The sequence below is a fragment of the Scyliorhinus canicula genome, chromosome 9 (assembly GCF_902713615.1).
Source record: "Scyliorhinus canicula chromosome 9, sScyCan1.1, whole genome shotgun sequence".
NCBI lineage: Eukaryota > Metazoa > Chordata > Chondrichthyes > Carcharhiniformes > Scyliorhinidae > Scyliorhinus > Scyliorhinus canicula.
In genome coordinates, this window is record NC_052154.1 from 103504420 (window position 1) to 103519170 (window position 14751).

Below are 14751 nucleotides of genomic sequence, written 5' to 3' on the forward strand. Positions count from 1 at the left end.
TTCTCGCCGACCCGTTACTCCACAAATCGGGTTGTGGTGGCGACACTGCGGATCTGGGGACAGTGGAGGAGGTACAAGAAGGTGGAGGGAGCGTCGGTCTGGAGCCCAGGTTTGTACAACCATCGTGTAGGATGGATGGTGGGTTCCAGAGCTGGCAATGGGCAGGCATCAGAAGGATGGGAGATCTGTTCATAGACGGAAGCTTTCCCAGTTTGAAGGCGCTAGATAACAAATTTAATCTGTCGCCAGGAAACGCCTTTAAATATCTGCAGGACGAGCCTTCCTGAAAAAAGATAGCGGCCTTTCTGACGCTGCCACCACTGAGGATACAGGACAGGGTGGTCTTCGGCACCTGGGTGGGTGAGGGGAGGGTGTCGGATATAAACCAGGAACTACAGGAGGCGGAAGAAACCCCGGTGGAGGAGCTCAAGGGCAAGTGGGAGATGGAGCTAGGTGAGGAGTTGGAAGTGGGTCTGTGGGAAGAGGTCCTGGGCAGGGTTAATTCCTCCTCATCATGTTCCAGGCTCAGTCTAATTCAATTTAAGGTGATCCACCGGGCACACATGACGGCAACGAGAATGAGCAAGTTTTTTGGGGTAGAAGACGGTTGTATGAGGTGCAAGGGCAGCCCTGAAAACCATGTCCACATGTTTTGGGCATGCCCAGAGCTTAGAGAGTTCTGGCAAGGGTTCGCGAGGGCAATGCCCAAAGTGCTTAACACACGGGTGGTGCCGAGTCCAGAGATAGCGATCTTTGGAGTGTCAGAAGACCCGGGAGTTCAGGGGGCGAAAGAGACTGACGTCTTGGCCTTTGCCTCCCTAGTAGCCCGGAGATGGATTTTATTAATGTGGTGGGACTCCAAGCCCCCGAGTGTAGAGACTTGGGTTACCGACATGGCTGGGTTTCTCAGCCTCGAGAAAATAAAGTTTGCCTGAAGAGGGTCTACGCTAGGGTTCTCTCGGAGGTGGCAGCCATTCATCGACTTTCTCGGGGAAAATTAAAATGTCAGCAGCAGCAGCAATCCGTGAGGGGGGGAGTGCTTCATTGGGATGGTGTGGGAAGACTGAGTCGTGTGGGATAATGTCTATTTAATTGTTATTGTATGTTCTCTTTTTGCACTATGTTCATGTTTGCTCTCGTTTGTTTTGTTATTATTGTTACTACTGTTTTATTATGAAAAATTCTGCAAAACCTTAATAAAAATGCTTTTAAAAAAGTTATTTTGCAAAGCTGTCTCACTGTCTGCGAAGCAAAGATTATTCCTTCGGTAAGACAATCAAAACCGTACACACTACATTTAACTGTGGTCTTACCAAGACCTAAATATATTCTTCATGTTTTCCTCATACTCTAAAACCATTATAATAAACATAATATTTACTCTCTTTAATGTTTGCTGTATCTATTTGTTAACATTGTCATTTGTGTACAAGAACACACAGATCCCTCATAAAACCGAAATAAGCAAATGCCCCGAGCAGAAAGTGGTTAACAATAAAATGGGGCAGCACGGTGGCGCAGTAGTTAGCACTGCTGTCTCACGGCGCCGAGGTCCCAGGTTTGATTCCGGCGGCTCTAGGTCCCTGTCCATGTGAAGTTTGCATATTCTCCCCGTGTTTGCGTGCGCTTCGCCTCCGCAACCCAAACATGAGCTGGCTAGGTGGACTGGCCACGCTAAATTGCCCCTTAATTGGAAACAAATGAATTGGGGGGTACTCTAAATTTACTTTTAAAAAACAATACAATGAGTGCATTGCAGCCTAACCTGGACAAGGGCTGAGCAAAGTGTGAAGATCCCCACAGCAAGAAGGTTGTCCTGAAGCCACATCTTGACTTTTTCATAGCAGGCCTGTTAAAAAGAGGATACAACTACGTGTTACTCTCAGACTCCAGTGAGGTGTTATATTAGCTGGTGTGGTCTGCTACCTCTGTGGGTTCAATCTGTGCCTGCACCAACCCCAATTGATCTGAACCAGTCAGAACCATTGAGCAGGGTTAAGGGAGGTGATGAAAATGAGCACTTGATCACATACCTGCAACTCTCTCCGAAAGAGCTAGCGTATGCTGAACAGACTCCTCAGTCTCTATGATTCTATACCCTTAATAAACAGCAGCATTCATCTCAATGTTGTGTGAGGGCCAGCTTCTTTCTCCACACAGACACATACAATTAAATCAGCTCTCACTCATATGAATAATGATCAATTTAGCAGTGCTAACCACTCCGCTACCGTGCTGCCCCATCAGCTGGGAACCTAATCCCAGTGACAGCTTTACTTCCTTAGTTTCATGTTCAGAATAGGAAGGGAGAAACATTTCTTAAACTTTGGGTACAGCATCTGTCAGTCCATTACTTACTGTTATCTTGCTGACAGCAACTTCCATTTACGTAGAGCCACTAACATGGTAAAACATACCGGGACACTTTGCAGAAGTATTTCCAATTTGATGCCGAACCACGTTAGGAGATTTCATATCAGGTTTTTCAGTGGTGTTTTAAAGGAGAGAGACAGAGAGAGATTGAGGGAGAGCTTAAGCCCAGACAGCTGAAGGAAGGGATTCAAATTAGGAAGGCACAAGAGGCCATATGGTGATTCTCCCTTTAAGGGCAACACAGCAGAGTAAGGGTCACCTGGCTTGGAGGACCAATTGAGACATGAGTGGGTAATCACCCCAGGTGTGCAGCCCTCAGGCAGTAGACATTTTAGGGAGCTCTCTTGGCCTGGGGATATGTAGGGAGCTCGGTGCAGCCATGGGCTGCTGTTTTCTTATGAATAAATCCTCTTTGTTCAAAAATGACGGCTGTGAAAGTCCATCGTTACAGGCCAGAATCGGAGGCGGGGTCTACTTGCCTCTCGACCAATTGGTGAGCAGTCACATGACTAGTCCCAGCCAATCGGACGAGAGGCACATGACCAGCCAGAGCCAATGGGAAACCCATGCTCTGCACCAATGACAGTACTCACATTCATACCACCACACTTTACCCAAGTTTGAAAATGTATATTGGACCAATTGGATTTGAAACTGACAAGTTAAATTACATGTTTGAAGCTGATTGCTGAGTGCATTAGGAAGTAGTGGATGCTTCAAGCTAATTAGCTAGCAATCATGTTATATTGAGCGTTTATTCACTGCTCCTTCATTCATTATTTATCTTTCCATATTTTCCTTCAGAATTTGTTCATCATTCAGCTTTTTTATTTTACTGTGATATAGTACAATTTCACAAAAATGTAATCTGAAACATTCAACACTGAACCAAAAAAATGGAGATATTAAAAGGGGTGACTAAAAGCTTGGTCAAAGAGTTGGGTTTTAAAGAAGGACTCAAAGGAGTGAGAGAGAATGAGAGAGGTGAAGGGGAAGTTGTTTCAGGGAACACACTCCAGAGTGTGGGATCTGGTTGGTAATAGCAAGCAGAAGGAAGTGGGGTGGCCACAAATGGCCAGATTTTTTCTTGATGGGGAAGTGACACAGGAGGAGGGCTCATGAAGATATTTAAACACAAGAATGAGAATTTTTAAAGTGGAGGTACCACTGGACTGGAATCCAAATCGTCAAATCGTGAAGGATGAACGGGACTTGATGTGGGATAGGGTACAGGCAACACAATGTGGAATATATGGGGCCCAAAGACACTGGCTTTGGTCTTCCAAATGTTAAGTTAGAGTTAATTACAGCTCGTCCAGATAAATGGTTGAAAGTTTGCCATTGTCACAGTCACATAGGATGTCATTTGTATTTCCTAATGAGCAGAGTTGGAGTTCTGGGGAAAATGGGCCCAATTGTAGGAGGTGACAATTTGGAGAATAGGGAGGTTGACGGTGGGGTGGTAGGATGCAAAGGCGAGAGTTCAAGGGTTGGTTATTTGAGGAATGGTGATGATGCAGGTTTTGAAAAAGTGAGTGACTGTACTTTATGTGGGGAAAGTGATCACAATATCAATGGAATGGGACTCAGTAATGTCAAGTCCGTAGTCAGCTGGTTAGTGAAGAAACCAAGAGCGATGAATATAGCAGAACAAGTAACAGAAGTTATGGGAAAAGACCGGGGAAGGGTGTGATGGAGCAATGTATTTCTTCAGGATGGCATAATGGCAGGAGAAAAAGGGTATGCAGCTATCAGGAAAAATAGAATCCCGAAGGGTAAAGGTAATAACCAATCACTACCAGATGTAGCAAGAGATAGTTAAAGGGAGCTGAAAGAATAAATAGGTGGACAAATTAGAGAATGAGTAAAAATCATTGCATAATAATCATGGGGGATTTCAAGCCTTATCTAGATAGGCATTGGACCAAAGAGGTAGGTAAAGGGGATAACAAAATGGAGTTCTTATGCTCTTTTTTTAATATATAATTGAAACTGAAAATTCTGAATAAACTTAGCAGGTCCAGCAGCAACTATGGAGAGATAAACAGAGTTAATGTTTCAAGGCTAATATGACTCTTCTTCAGAACTCTATTTTACATATTGGGATAGAAATCTCAACTAGGGAAGATTCACAATTGGATCTGGTAATGGAGAATGAACCAGAACATAGGAAACCAGAACAGAGGAAATATCTAGGCAATAGTGATCATAATACCATATGCTTTAAGGTGATGGTAGAGAAGAACAAAGCAGGAGTAACATCAAGTTAATAGATTGGAGAAAAGCAGATTGAGGTATTGAGAGCAGAATTTGAGAACATAAAATGGGCAACTGGGAAACAAAATGTAGAAAACAATGGGAAAAATTTAAAACTGTGTTCAACTGAGTGCAGGAAAAATGTACCCTGCTAAAAGGACAAAATAAAAACTAGTGAAAATTCATGTATACATGAATATTTAAGAGTACAATAGAGGATTAGAAAATTAAACACAGACAGCTGAGGAGAGTGAGAGGAGATTGGGAGAGAAGTAAAAAAAAATAGGAAGATGAAGGGAAATAAAATAAATTATCAAGGAAGGTAAAACAAAATAGTAAAATATTTATAAAAGCAAATTACTGCGGATGCTGGAATCTGAAACGAAAGGAAAAATGCTGGAAAATCTCAGCAAGTCTGGCAGCATCTGTAGGGAGAGAAAAGAGCTAACGTTTCGAGTCCGATGACTCTTTGTCAATGCTAGCAGACAGAAAGAGTGGGAAATATTTATACTGTGGAGTAGGAATGAAAGATGAGTCATAGCCACAGAAACCAAGGGAAACTTGGTGCTAATGGCCACAGATACCAAGGGGAAAGAGTGCTAATGGCAGTCCCCAGAGAGGACAAAAGATGTGAAAGGTCAAACAGCAGGGAAACTAACATCAGAGGATGAACTGTAGGTGTGGGGAGAGGGGGAGGAGGAAGCAAAGAGGAGAAAGGTGCAGGAAAGGTGCAGAAAAGAAAGAAATGGTAAAGGACAGTTAAAATGAAATGAAAACAAATGGGTCGAGGTGGGGCTGATCATCTGAAGTTGTTGAATTCGATGTTCAGGCCGGAAGGCTGTAGTGTGCCTAACTGGAAGATGAGATGTTGTTCCTCCAGTTTGCGTTGCGCTTCACTGGAACATTGCAGCAGGCCAAGAACAGACATGTGGGCATGGGAGCAGGGTCTTTTGTTAAAATGGCAAGCAACAGGAAGGTCAGGATCCTGAATGCGAACAGACCGAAGATGCTCAGCAAAGCGATCACCCAGTCTGCGTTTGGTCTCTCCCACATTGGGAGCAGCGAATGCAATAGACCAGATTGAAAGAGGTGCAAGTGAAACGCTGCTTAACCTGGAATGAGTGTTTTAGGCCTGGAATGTTAAGATTGGAAGAGGTAAAGGGGCAGGTGTTACACCTTCTGCGATTGCATGGGAAGGTGCCATGGATGGTGGGAGAGGTACTGGGTATGGTGGAGGAGTGGACTAGATTGTCTCGGAGGGAACGGTCTCTGCGGAATGCGGACAGAGGGAGTGAAGGGAAGATGTGTTTGGTGGTGGCATCACGCTGGAGTTGGCGAAAATGGCGGAGGATTATGCTTTGCATATGGAGGCTGGTGGGATGAAATGTGAGAACGAAGGGGACTCTATCCTTGTTCTGGGAGGGAGTGGAGGGGGCGAGAGTAGTGGCGCGGGAGATGGACTGCACACTGTTGAGGGCCCTGTCCACAACTGTAGGTGGGAAATCACGGTCGAGGAAGAAAATATTTATAGTCACATCAATACAAAAAAGAAGGTTGTGATGGAAATGGGACCATTAAGGAATAGGCAGGATTAAGTACAGGTAACAATAGAAAGATGGCAGGTATTATTACTCGTATTTAAAAATTCATTAGAAAAAGGTATAGTTCCAGAGGACAGGTGGATATTCAATATAATTCCTATATTTGAGAAAAGGGACAGAATATGTCCATAGATTCAGAGTTAATCAGCTTCATATCAGAGTCAGAGGCAGGAAAAATAAAGTGACCCTTACTATAGGAGAGAATAGAAGAACATCTCAATATGAGAAATATAATAATGAATAGTTAGCATGGATTTCGAAGGAGAATATCTTGCTTGACCAACCTGATTGATTTTTTTCAGGGACAGAGAGTAGATAATGGTCATAAATTAGATGTAATTTATCTGGATTTACAATAGGTCTTTGATAAGGTTCCCCAGATAGAAGAAGAAGAAATTGCTTATTGTCACAAGTAGGCTTCAAATGAAATTACTGTGAAAAACCCCTAGTTGCCACATTCCGGCGCCTGTTCTGGGAGGCTGGTACGGGAAAGATTAATAAGGTCAGAGAATGTGGAGTCAGGGCACGAGTGACAGAATGAATTGCTAGTTGGCTTCAGAGAGTGAGTAAAGAGTAGTTATTCAGAAGATGGTGTTCCAACAAGGATCACTGCTGGGACCACCACTACTCACGAGTTGGACTTTTAGAATCCAAAATACAGGGCGGAATTTACCAGCTGTTCACTCTGGTAGAATCTTCCTGTCCCACCGTTGGCGCACCCCTGTCTCGGGTTTCCCAGCAACGAGGGATACATTCAACCGGAAATCCCGTTAACAACAGCGAGAACAGAAAATCCCGCAGGCGGGCCGCCTCCGGTGCTGAGAAAAAACACGAGGCAGGTTGCTCAGTAAATCCTGCCCACAATTTCAAAATTTGCGAATGTCACCAACTTGGGGGATGGGTGGGGATAGGGACCAAATTTGGAGGTGGGGGTGAGGCGGATATTGATAAACTTGCAGAATGAGCAAATAATTGGCAAATGTGGATAAATGTGAGGAAGTACATTGTGGTAAGAAGATTAGGGAAGTCATTTATTCCTTGTAAGGTGTGAAAGTTGAGATGGGGTGGAAAAACAAAGAGTTCCCTGAGAAAGTGAAGGGGAGATTTACAAGGATGACATGAGAAATATGTGGGTTTACATATTAGGAAAGGATTGACAGACTGGTTCTCTTGTCTTTTGAAGAAAGGAGGCTGAGGGGGTGACCTCATTCATTGAGGTCTTTAGAGTTCTGAAAGGTTTTCATGGAGGGGATACCGGGAGGATGTTTCCTCTTGTGGGGAAGAGAATAACTAGAGAGCAGCGATATATCATAGTCAACAAGAAATTCAATAGAGAATTCTGAAGAAACCTCTTCACTGGAGAACTTAATCCGCAGAGAGTTGAAGTGAACAGTATAAATACAGTTATGGGGAAACCAGACAAGCTTATGAGAGGGAAGAGAGTAGAAAAGGTGGGAGGAGACCCTAGTGACACATTAACATTGGTGTAGATTGGTTGGGTGGAATGGCCGGTTTCTGTGGGATTTTGATTTAATGCTATATGTAACTCTGATGAGGACTATACACAGCCAATTTAGTTTTCTGCAGGAGCTAATGTTTTAATGACTTATGGCACAGTTAACATCAGTGTTCAGTAGGATTAATCTGGTCAGAGCACCAACCAACTGTACATGAATAACCCATGTTACAGGATCAGTATCAGTGAGATCTCAAACACTTTTGTGATGACATTTTTTTCACATATAACCATGTTCTACCATCTGGAGTCTGCCAGCCCCATCCATCATTCTCTCCAAAATGTGCTGACTCTTCCATGGTGTACAATTCCATAGGCATTAGGCAGCTTCCTGCAAATGGTCATTTGTTGTGTGTGAGCCTGGTCATTGATCCGCAGGCTGTATGACTGTGGGCTGCACCAGCTGAACAACTGTTGATTATTGGCTGACCAGCCCCAGGGTGGGGAGACTGTAACTGAAATAGGGCAAGTCGCTACCATCTAGTTCAACCTCTTGCATCCCTTACCACCTGGGGCATCCGAGAGCCATGCCCAACACAGAACTCACCGGCAACAGTGCTCTGGGTACTTACATCTTTCCACCACGTATCTGGAGAATGCAGGCCACAGCTCACACTGTATTCCCGACAGCAGGAGTCTGGCGCTCCAGTGGTGTTGAAGGCCTCAAACCAGTCGGTATAGTTTGAAACTCCGCAGCACCTGAACTGAAAGAGCCAATGTAAAGGACATCAGGGTAATCCATTAGACAGCATTAACCTTTCATCAACCTCATCCATTTCCATCCTTTACATAAACATGGACTGCGCGATCTCAAGGGCTTCTTTCAGTGTAGGTCTATATGACGTATGCCTCTGAGCTTAGCCCTACCCTGTATTTCTTTCCCAGTCTACATTTAATTTCCTGGACGATTTAATGACCCAATACCTAAAAAGTCACTTACATCCATCTTTCCAATCACCATCTTATTACCTGTATGACAGTCAGTGAATGGAGGGGGGAGGTGATCGTTTTAATTCAGAAAGTGAAGGATGGAACTGGAACCAATATTTATTCATTCTTCCATTGATTTGGAGTGAAACATTATACGCACAGCCTTTCCAACTCAATTACGCGCGCGCATCCCTTCCAACCCAACCATAAGCAGTTTCAATAAGTGTTTTTTTTAATACTCTTTTGAGTATAACCAGTTAAACTAAGTTAAACAAGCCGAGGGACAAATCAAAGGAGCAACCCCTCAAAGGGACAACACTGCATCAAACAAAACAAATCACAAAGGAAAAACTTGAACCATTAAATCAAAATGTGATTAACAGGGTCAAAAAACACCCCAGTTCCCATGGTGCCTACCAGGCATGGAAGGATCATGCCATCCCTACAGTGCAGAGGGAGCACATTCGGCCCATCAAGTCTGCACCAAACCTTCGAAATAGCACCTACTTAGGTCCAATCCCCTGCCCTATTCCTGCAACTACATCCTAAGGGGTAATTTAGCACGACCAAACCACCTAACCTGCACATTTTTGGACCGTGAGAGGAAACCGAAGCATGCGGAGGAAACCCACGCAGGCAGAGGGAGAAAGTGCAAACTCCACACAGACACCCGAGGTCCGAATTGAAGCAGGGTCCCCAGTGGTGTGGGGCAGCAGTGCTGATCATTTAATGGTGCCAGTTACTGCCTACTTCCACTCCAGGAACACACAGCCCCAAAGACAATCACTGTAGAGGGACAACCCCCTCAGCAGCCCACTGCCTGGACCTGTGGATGACAAACTTATCTGGGGCAGGTTCACAAAAACATCCTCTTTCGTTGCCCCTCATGAGTGTTTATATGTGCTCGAGTGACCTCCCAGTTAATGCCCTTCATCTACATCCAATTAAACACAATTAATAGACAATAACAGTGATTGCCTTTACAAGAGCTGGAGGAGTGAATCTGAGTGAATTGGATAGTTGAGAGACTGAAACATCAAGTGCAGCACAGGTTAAAATGGAAACCAATCGGGGCAGCACAGTGGCGCTAAAGCACCGAGGTCCCAGGTTCGATCCCGGCTCTGGGTCACTGTCCGTGTGGAGTTTGCACATTCTTGCTGTGTTTGCATGGATTTCGCCCCCACAACCCAAAAAGATGTACATGGTAAGGGCAGCACGGTGGCCTAGTGGTTAGCACAACCGCCTCACGGCGCTGAGGTCCCAGGTTCGATCCCGGCTCTGGGTCACTGTCCGTGTGGAGTTTGCACATTCTCCCTGTGTCTGCGTGGGTTTCGCCCCCACAACCCAAAAATGTGCAGAGTAGGTGGATTGGCCACGCTAAATTGCCCCTTAATTGGAAAAAATAATTGGGTAATCTAAATTTATAAAAAAAAAATGTACATGGTAGGTGGATTGGCCATGCTAAATTGCCCCTTAATTGGAAAATATTATTTGGATACTCGAAATTTATCTATTTTTAAAATGGAAACCAATCAAGCACTTTAGAGCCTTCACAGGCACTTGTGATGCCCATGGAAATGACTCAATTCAGTGAAGTATTCTTGTCTCTGGGTTAGAAGGATGTGGGTTCAAGTCCCACTCCAGGAATTGAGCAAATAAATGTAGGCTGATTCTTCATTGCAGTACTGAGGGAATGCTGTACTGTTGAAGATGCCAGAGTCGCTGGTTGGTGCTGCGTGTGTCCGACGGGGTGTGAACGGCGCCGGCGGGACTCGGGTTTTTTATGACGGCCGCTCGTGTCCCAGCGCAGGGTGGTGCGGTGCGATTCGTGCCTGTCGCGGGGATTCTCCGGCCCGGCCCCTGGCTGAGAGAATCCCGCTCCAGGTGTTTCTTTGTGCTGTGAACACTGGGAAACAAGCGGCTAAATGTGCTCGCTATGGGACTTTGTTCCCAATTAGCTGAATCAACCCCATGTGACAAGGTTATTCCGGAGTTGAAGAGTTGAAAACTGAAGTCTATCATTACCTCTCTGCAGTTGGGGCTTAGAGAAGCCCTGGAGCAGTTGTCAGCTCAGTGAAGCTAAAGTGAATCTATCCGCTCCATCAAGTGGCAACTGGGGCAAAGAGAAGCCAGTGGTGACCAGTGGTTGTCTGCTCAGTGCAGTTAAGACAGCTGGGAAAGCGTAAATGCTGGGGTGCAGCCTGACCAACCCAGTGGAACGCAATCTTGGATGAAATGACTCGATAACTGGGATATGAGCAGCTATCGCGTCAGTGTGGCCTGCAGTCTGGTTGCCTGACAATACAGTGCTAGAGGGCCTCCAGGCTGAGTTGGAGTTGATGATGAGAGAAATGATAGGCTATATCCATGACCACCCGCGAGAAGGCCTTTGGACCTACGTTGTCTCTTTCCTGAAGGTTCTGGGAAATAAGCCATTGTAGCAGCAAGTGATCTGTTTGAAGCTGAGGTGCTAGAGTTGGTACGCTATTTGAAGTCTCTGTTGTCCTTTTTGAGGAGGTCAGCTGTGTTTACTGTGGAAGAGCAGCATTTTGGATCTTCATCCCACCGAACCCATCAATGGGATGCCTTGTACATCATGGGTTGACCATGAAGAATTGTTCAGCGAGAAGAAAAAGCTTGATTCCACAGAGATTCCCATTGCTAGATCGTTGATACAGACTATTAGCTTCGCTGAAAGTAACTTGATGTCCACAGTTTAGTCTCATGTGAAATTCTTCTTCCCGCTAAAGCTGACCTACAATGCAGGAGCCATGGCCAAATTTCCACGGCTGAAGAGTTCTTTTCAGGAGTTTAGTCTTGATGCTACTCTGGAGATTTATTCCATTGCTGAAAATAGTGTTTTCTTATCATCTGATTTTGGTCCAGTCTTCCCATTGTCCTTGGTGAAGCAGCATCATATTGAAGGAAATGTGGGAATCTTAGTCGGGATTCTATGGTCTCGCTGAAAGTGATCGTTGTCATAATATCCACTCATGTATATCATGAGATGCAGACAGGCAGTGATTGACACACAGGATAACCAATGAACACACACGACACAGAATAACCAATCACCAGACAGGACACCACCAATATAAAGCCCACAGGGCATTAAGGCTCTCCCTCTCTCACAGGACACGGCTAGGGAGATAGTCGCAGTGCACAGGCCAATGAACATCATCACTATGTGATAGAGAGCTAGTCTGGTCAAGCCAGTAGGAGGTTATCAGTTAGGTTAATAGAGTGTCAACCCACAGCAGATTATGTACAGCAATCAACAGGTTCAATAAAACAGTGTTGGACCATCTCCTGTGTCGGAATCCTGTTTCGCGTTTTACTGCATGCAGTTGCAGTCGATGTTAGACCAACACAGATAACATAGAATTTACAGTGCAGAAGGAGGCCATTCGGCCCATCGAGTCTGCACCGGCTCTTGGAAAGAGCACCCTACCCTCTATCCAAGCTCAACACCTCCACCCTATCCCCATTACCCAGTAACCCCACCCAACACTAAGGGCAATTTTTGGACACTAAGGGCAATTTATCATGGCCAATCCACCTAACCCGCACATCTTTGGATTGTGGGAGGAAACCGGATCACCCGGAGGAAACCCACGCACACACGGGGAGGATGTGCAGACTCCGCACAGACAGTGACCCAAGCCGGAATCGAACCTGGGACCCTGGAGCTGTGAAGCGATTGTGCTATCCACAAGGCTACCGTGCTGCCCATTGTACCATACATGTACCATAACACATCATGGTACCAGAGAGCTATTAACTCGAACAAACCTACCTCGAGTGAATCTGCAATGACCAGAACGCAACCATCCAGCGGCATGGAAAAGATCCAACCTCCTCCACAACTCCGGATCTCCGGCAACCTCAGGGCCAACTGGAAAGTCTTCAAACAGAAGTTCCTCCTGTATATCGAGGCCTCCGACCTCGAGGCAGCATTGGATTCCTGAAAGATCGCGCTGTTCCTGTCGACTGCGGGGAACCACACCATCCACATCTATAACTCGCTCACGTTTGCCAATGGCGAAGATAAGACGAAGTTCAAGACGGTTCTGCTGAAATTCGACAACCACTGTGACATTGAGGTAAATGAGAGCTTTGAACGGTACATCTTCCAACCGAGGCTTCAGGGTAAGGATGAACCTTTTCAGTCCTTCTTGACCCATCTCCGCATCCTAGCGCCGTCATGTAATTATGACTCGATGGCTGATTCCATGATCCGGGATCAGATTGTTTTCGGGGTCCAGTCCGACTCCCTGCGGGAGCAGCTCCTCAAAATCAAACAGTTTACCCTCTCCGTCGCCATCGAAACGTGCGTTGTCCATGAGCATGCCAGGAATCATTACTCCCGCATCAGGGCGGCAGAAAATGCAAAACTAGTCTCCCACGAGGCATAAAGGGTGCAGGCCATTGCAAAAATGCAAAGTCTGAGCATCGAGGAGAGTGGCTGTTTCGCGCGCTTTTCCCGGATCCCTACGCATGCGCGCCATGACCGGACGGACGACGAGGCTGAAGACCCCGATGCGCATGTGCGAACGTCAGCTGACCGCACTGCACATGCGCGATGGCGCACGGAATGTGCTGACGTCAGCGTCATGACGTGTCCAAATTGTGGCCTCGCCCATTTAAAGCGGCAATGTCCAGCCAAAGGAAGGCGACGTCTACAGTGTGGAAAGCCTGGGCATTACGTGGCCTTATGCAGGTCTGCTCCACCGACCAACAGCCAGCGATCCCAGCTGCAGCGCAGACGTGTCCGCTGCATACAACAAGGCATGCAGGATTCAGATCCCGACAGCCCAACGGACCCAGATGCTGACTGCCTCGAGTCTCCATACCGGGTGGGCATAATCACCACATGCGAGCTGGCCTCCACCCTGCCTGCAAACCGCCTTTCAATCCTCACTGTGGATCCTGACGACGAGTGGTGTGCTGTCGTCACAGTTATCCAGTCTCGCATCCGATTTAAATTGGACACTGGCGCATCTGCAAACCTCATATCACAGTCGGACCTCGACAGCATCCGAGACCAACCTAGCATTCTTCCACCAGCCTGCCAGCTCCTTGACTACAATGGCAATGCCATAGCTGCCAGTGGATCGTGTCAGCTAGGTGTATCTCACAAGGCAATCAAAGTGACATTACGATTTGAGATCGTCCGGCCTGACAAGGCATCCCTGCTCAGTGCTCGCGCTTGCAAACTCCTAAATCTGGTCCAGCTCGTCCATGCCATGTCCTCGACACCGGCGACTGCCTCGCCCAATGTGAATCTCCAGGCTGAGATAGACGACATTCTCATGCAATACCACAACCTGTTTGATGGAATGGGCACGCTCCCATATCGCTACAAGATATTGCTCAAACCGAATGCCATCACAGTCATCCATGCACCACGCAGGGTGCCGGCCCCTCTCAAGGATTGTCTGAAAACGCAGCTACGAGAGCTCCAAGACCAGAGTATCATCTCAAATGTCACGGAACCAACAGACTGGGTCAGCTCCATGGTCTGCATCAAGAAGCCCTCTGGTGAACTCCACATTTGCATTGATCCCAAAGACCTGAATCGCAACATAATGCGAAAGCATTACCCGATCCCAAAGCGTGAAGAGTTAACCTCTGAGATGGCTCATGCCAAATTCTTTACCAAGCTGGACGCCTCCCGTGGGTTCTGGCAGATACAGCTGGGTGAGTCCAGTCGGAAGCTGTGCACGTTTAACACTCTGTTCGGCAGGTATTGCTACAACCGCATGCCTTTTGGTATCATCTCAGCTTCCGAAGTATTTCATCGCATAATGGAGCAAATGATGGAGGGCACCGAGGGGGTGTGAGTCTATGTGGACGACGTGATCATCTGGTCCACGACGCCCCAGGATCACATCGCTTGCCTCAAACACGTTTTCCAGAGAATACATGAAAACAGCCTCCAACTCAATAGGGCCAAATGCTCATTTGGTAGGTCCGCTATCAAGTTTCTGGATGACCACATTTCACAGCAGGTTGTGCAACCTGACGCTGACAAGGTGCTGGCAATCAATGCCGTGAAGACCCCAGAGGACAAAA

The 14751-nt window shown here is 46.4% G+C and overlaps 1 protein-coding gene across 2 annotated transcripts in view; it reads right to left on the reverse strand.

Moving 5' to 3' along the window:
- tspan4a (tetraspanin 4a) overlaps window positions 1-14751 on the reverse strand; it is a 215376-nt gene that overhangs the window by 32864 nt on the left and 167761 nt on the right. For both annotated transcript variants that reach the window (XM_038807349.1, XM_038807351.1), the window contains exons 5-6: window positions 8319-8450; window positions 1766-1849 (exon numbers count right to left, since the gene is read on the reverse strand). In XM_038807349.1, coding sequence (XP_038663277.1) covers window positions 1766-1849; window positions 8319-8450 — 216 coding nt within the window. The remainder of the gene's footprint in view (window positions 1-1765; window positions 1850-8318; window positions 8451-14751) is intronic.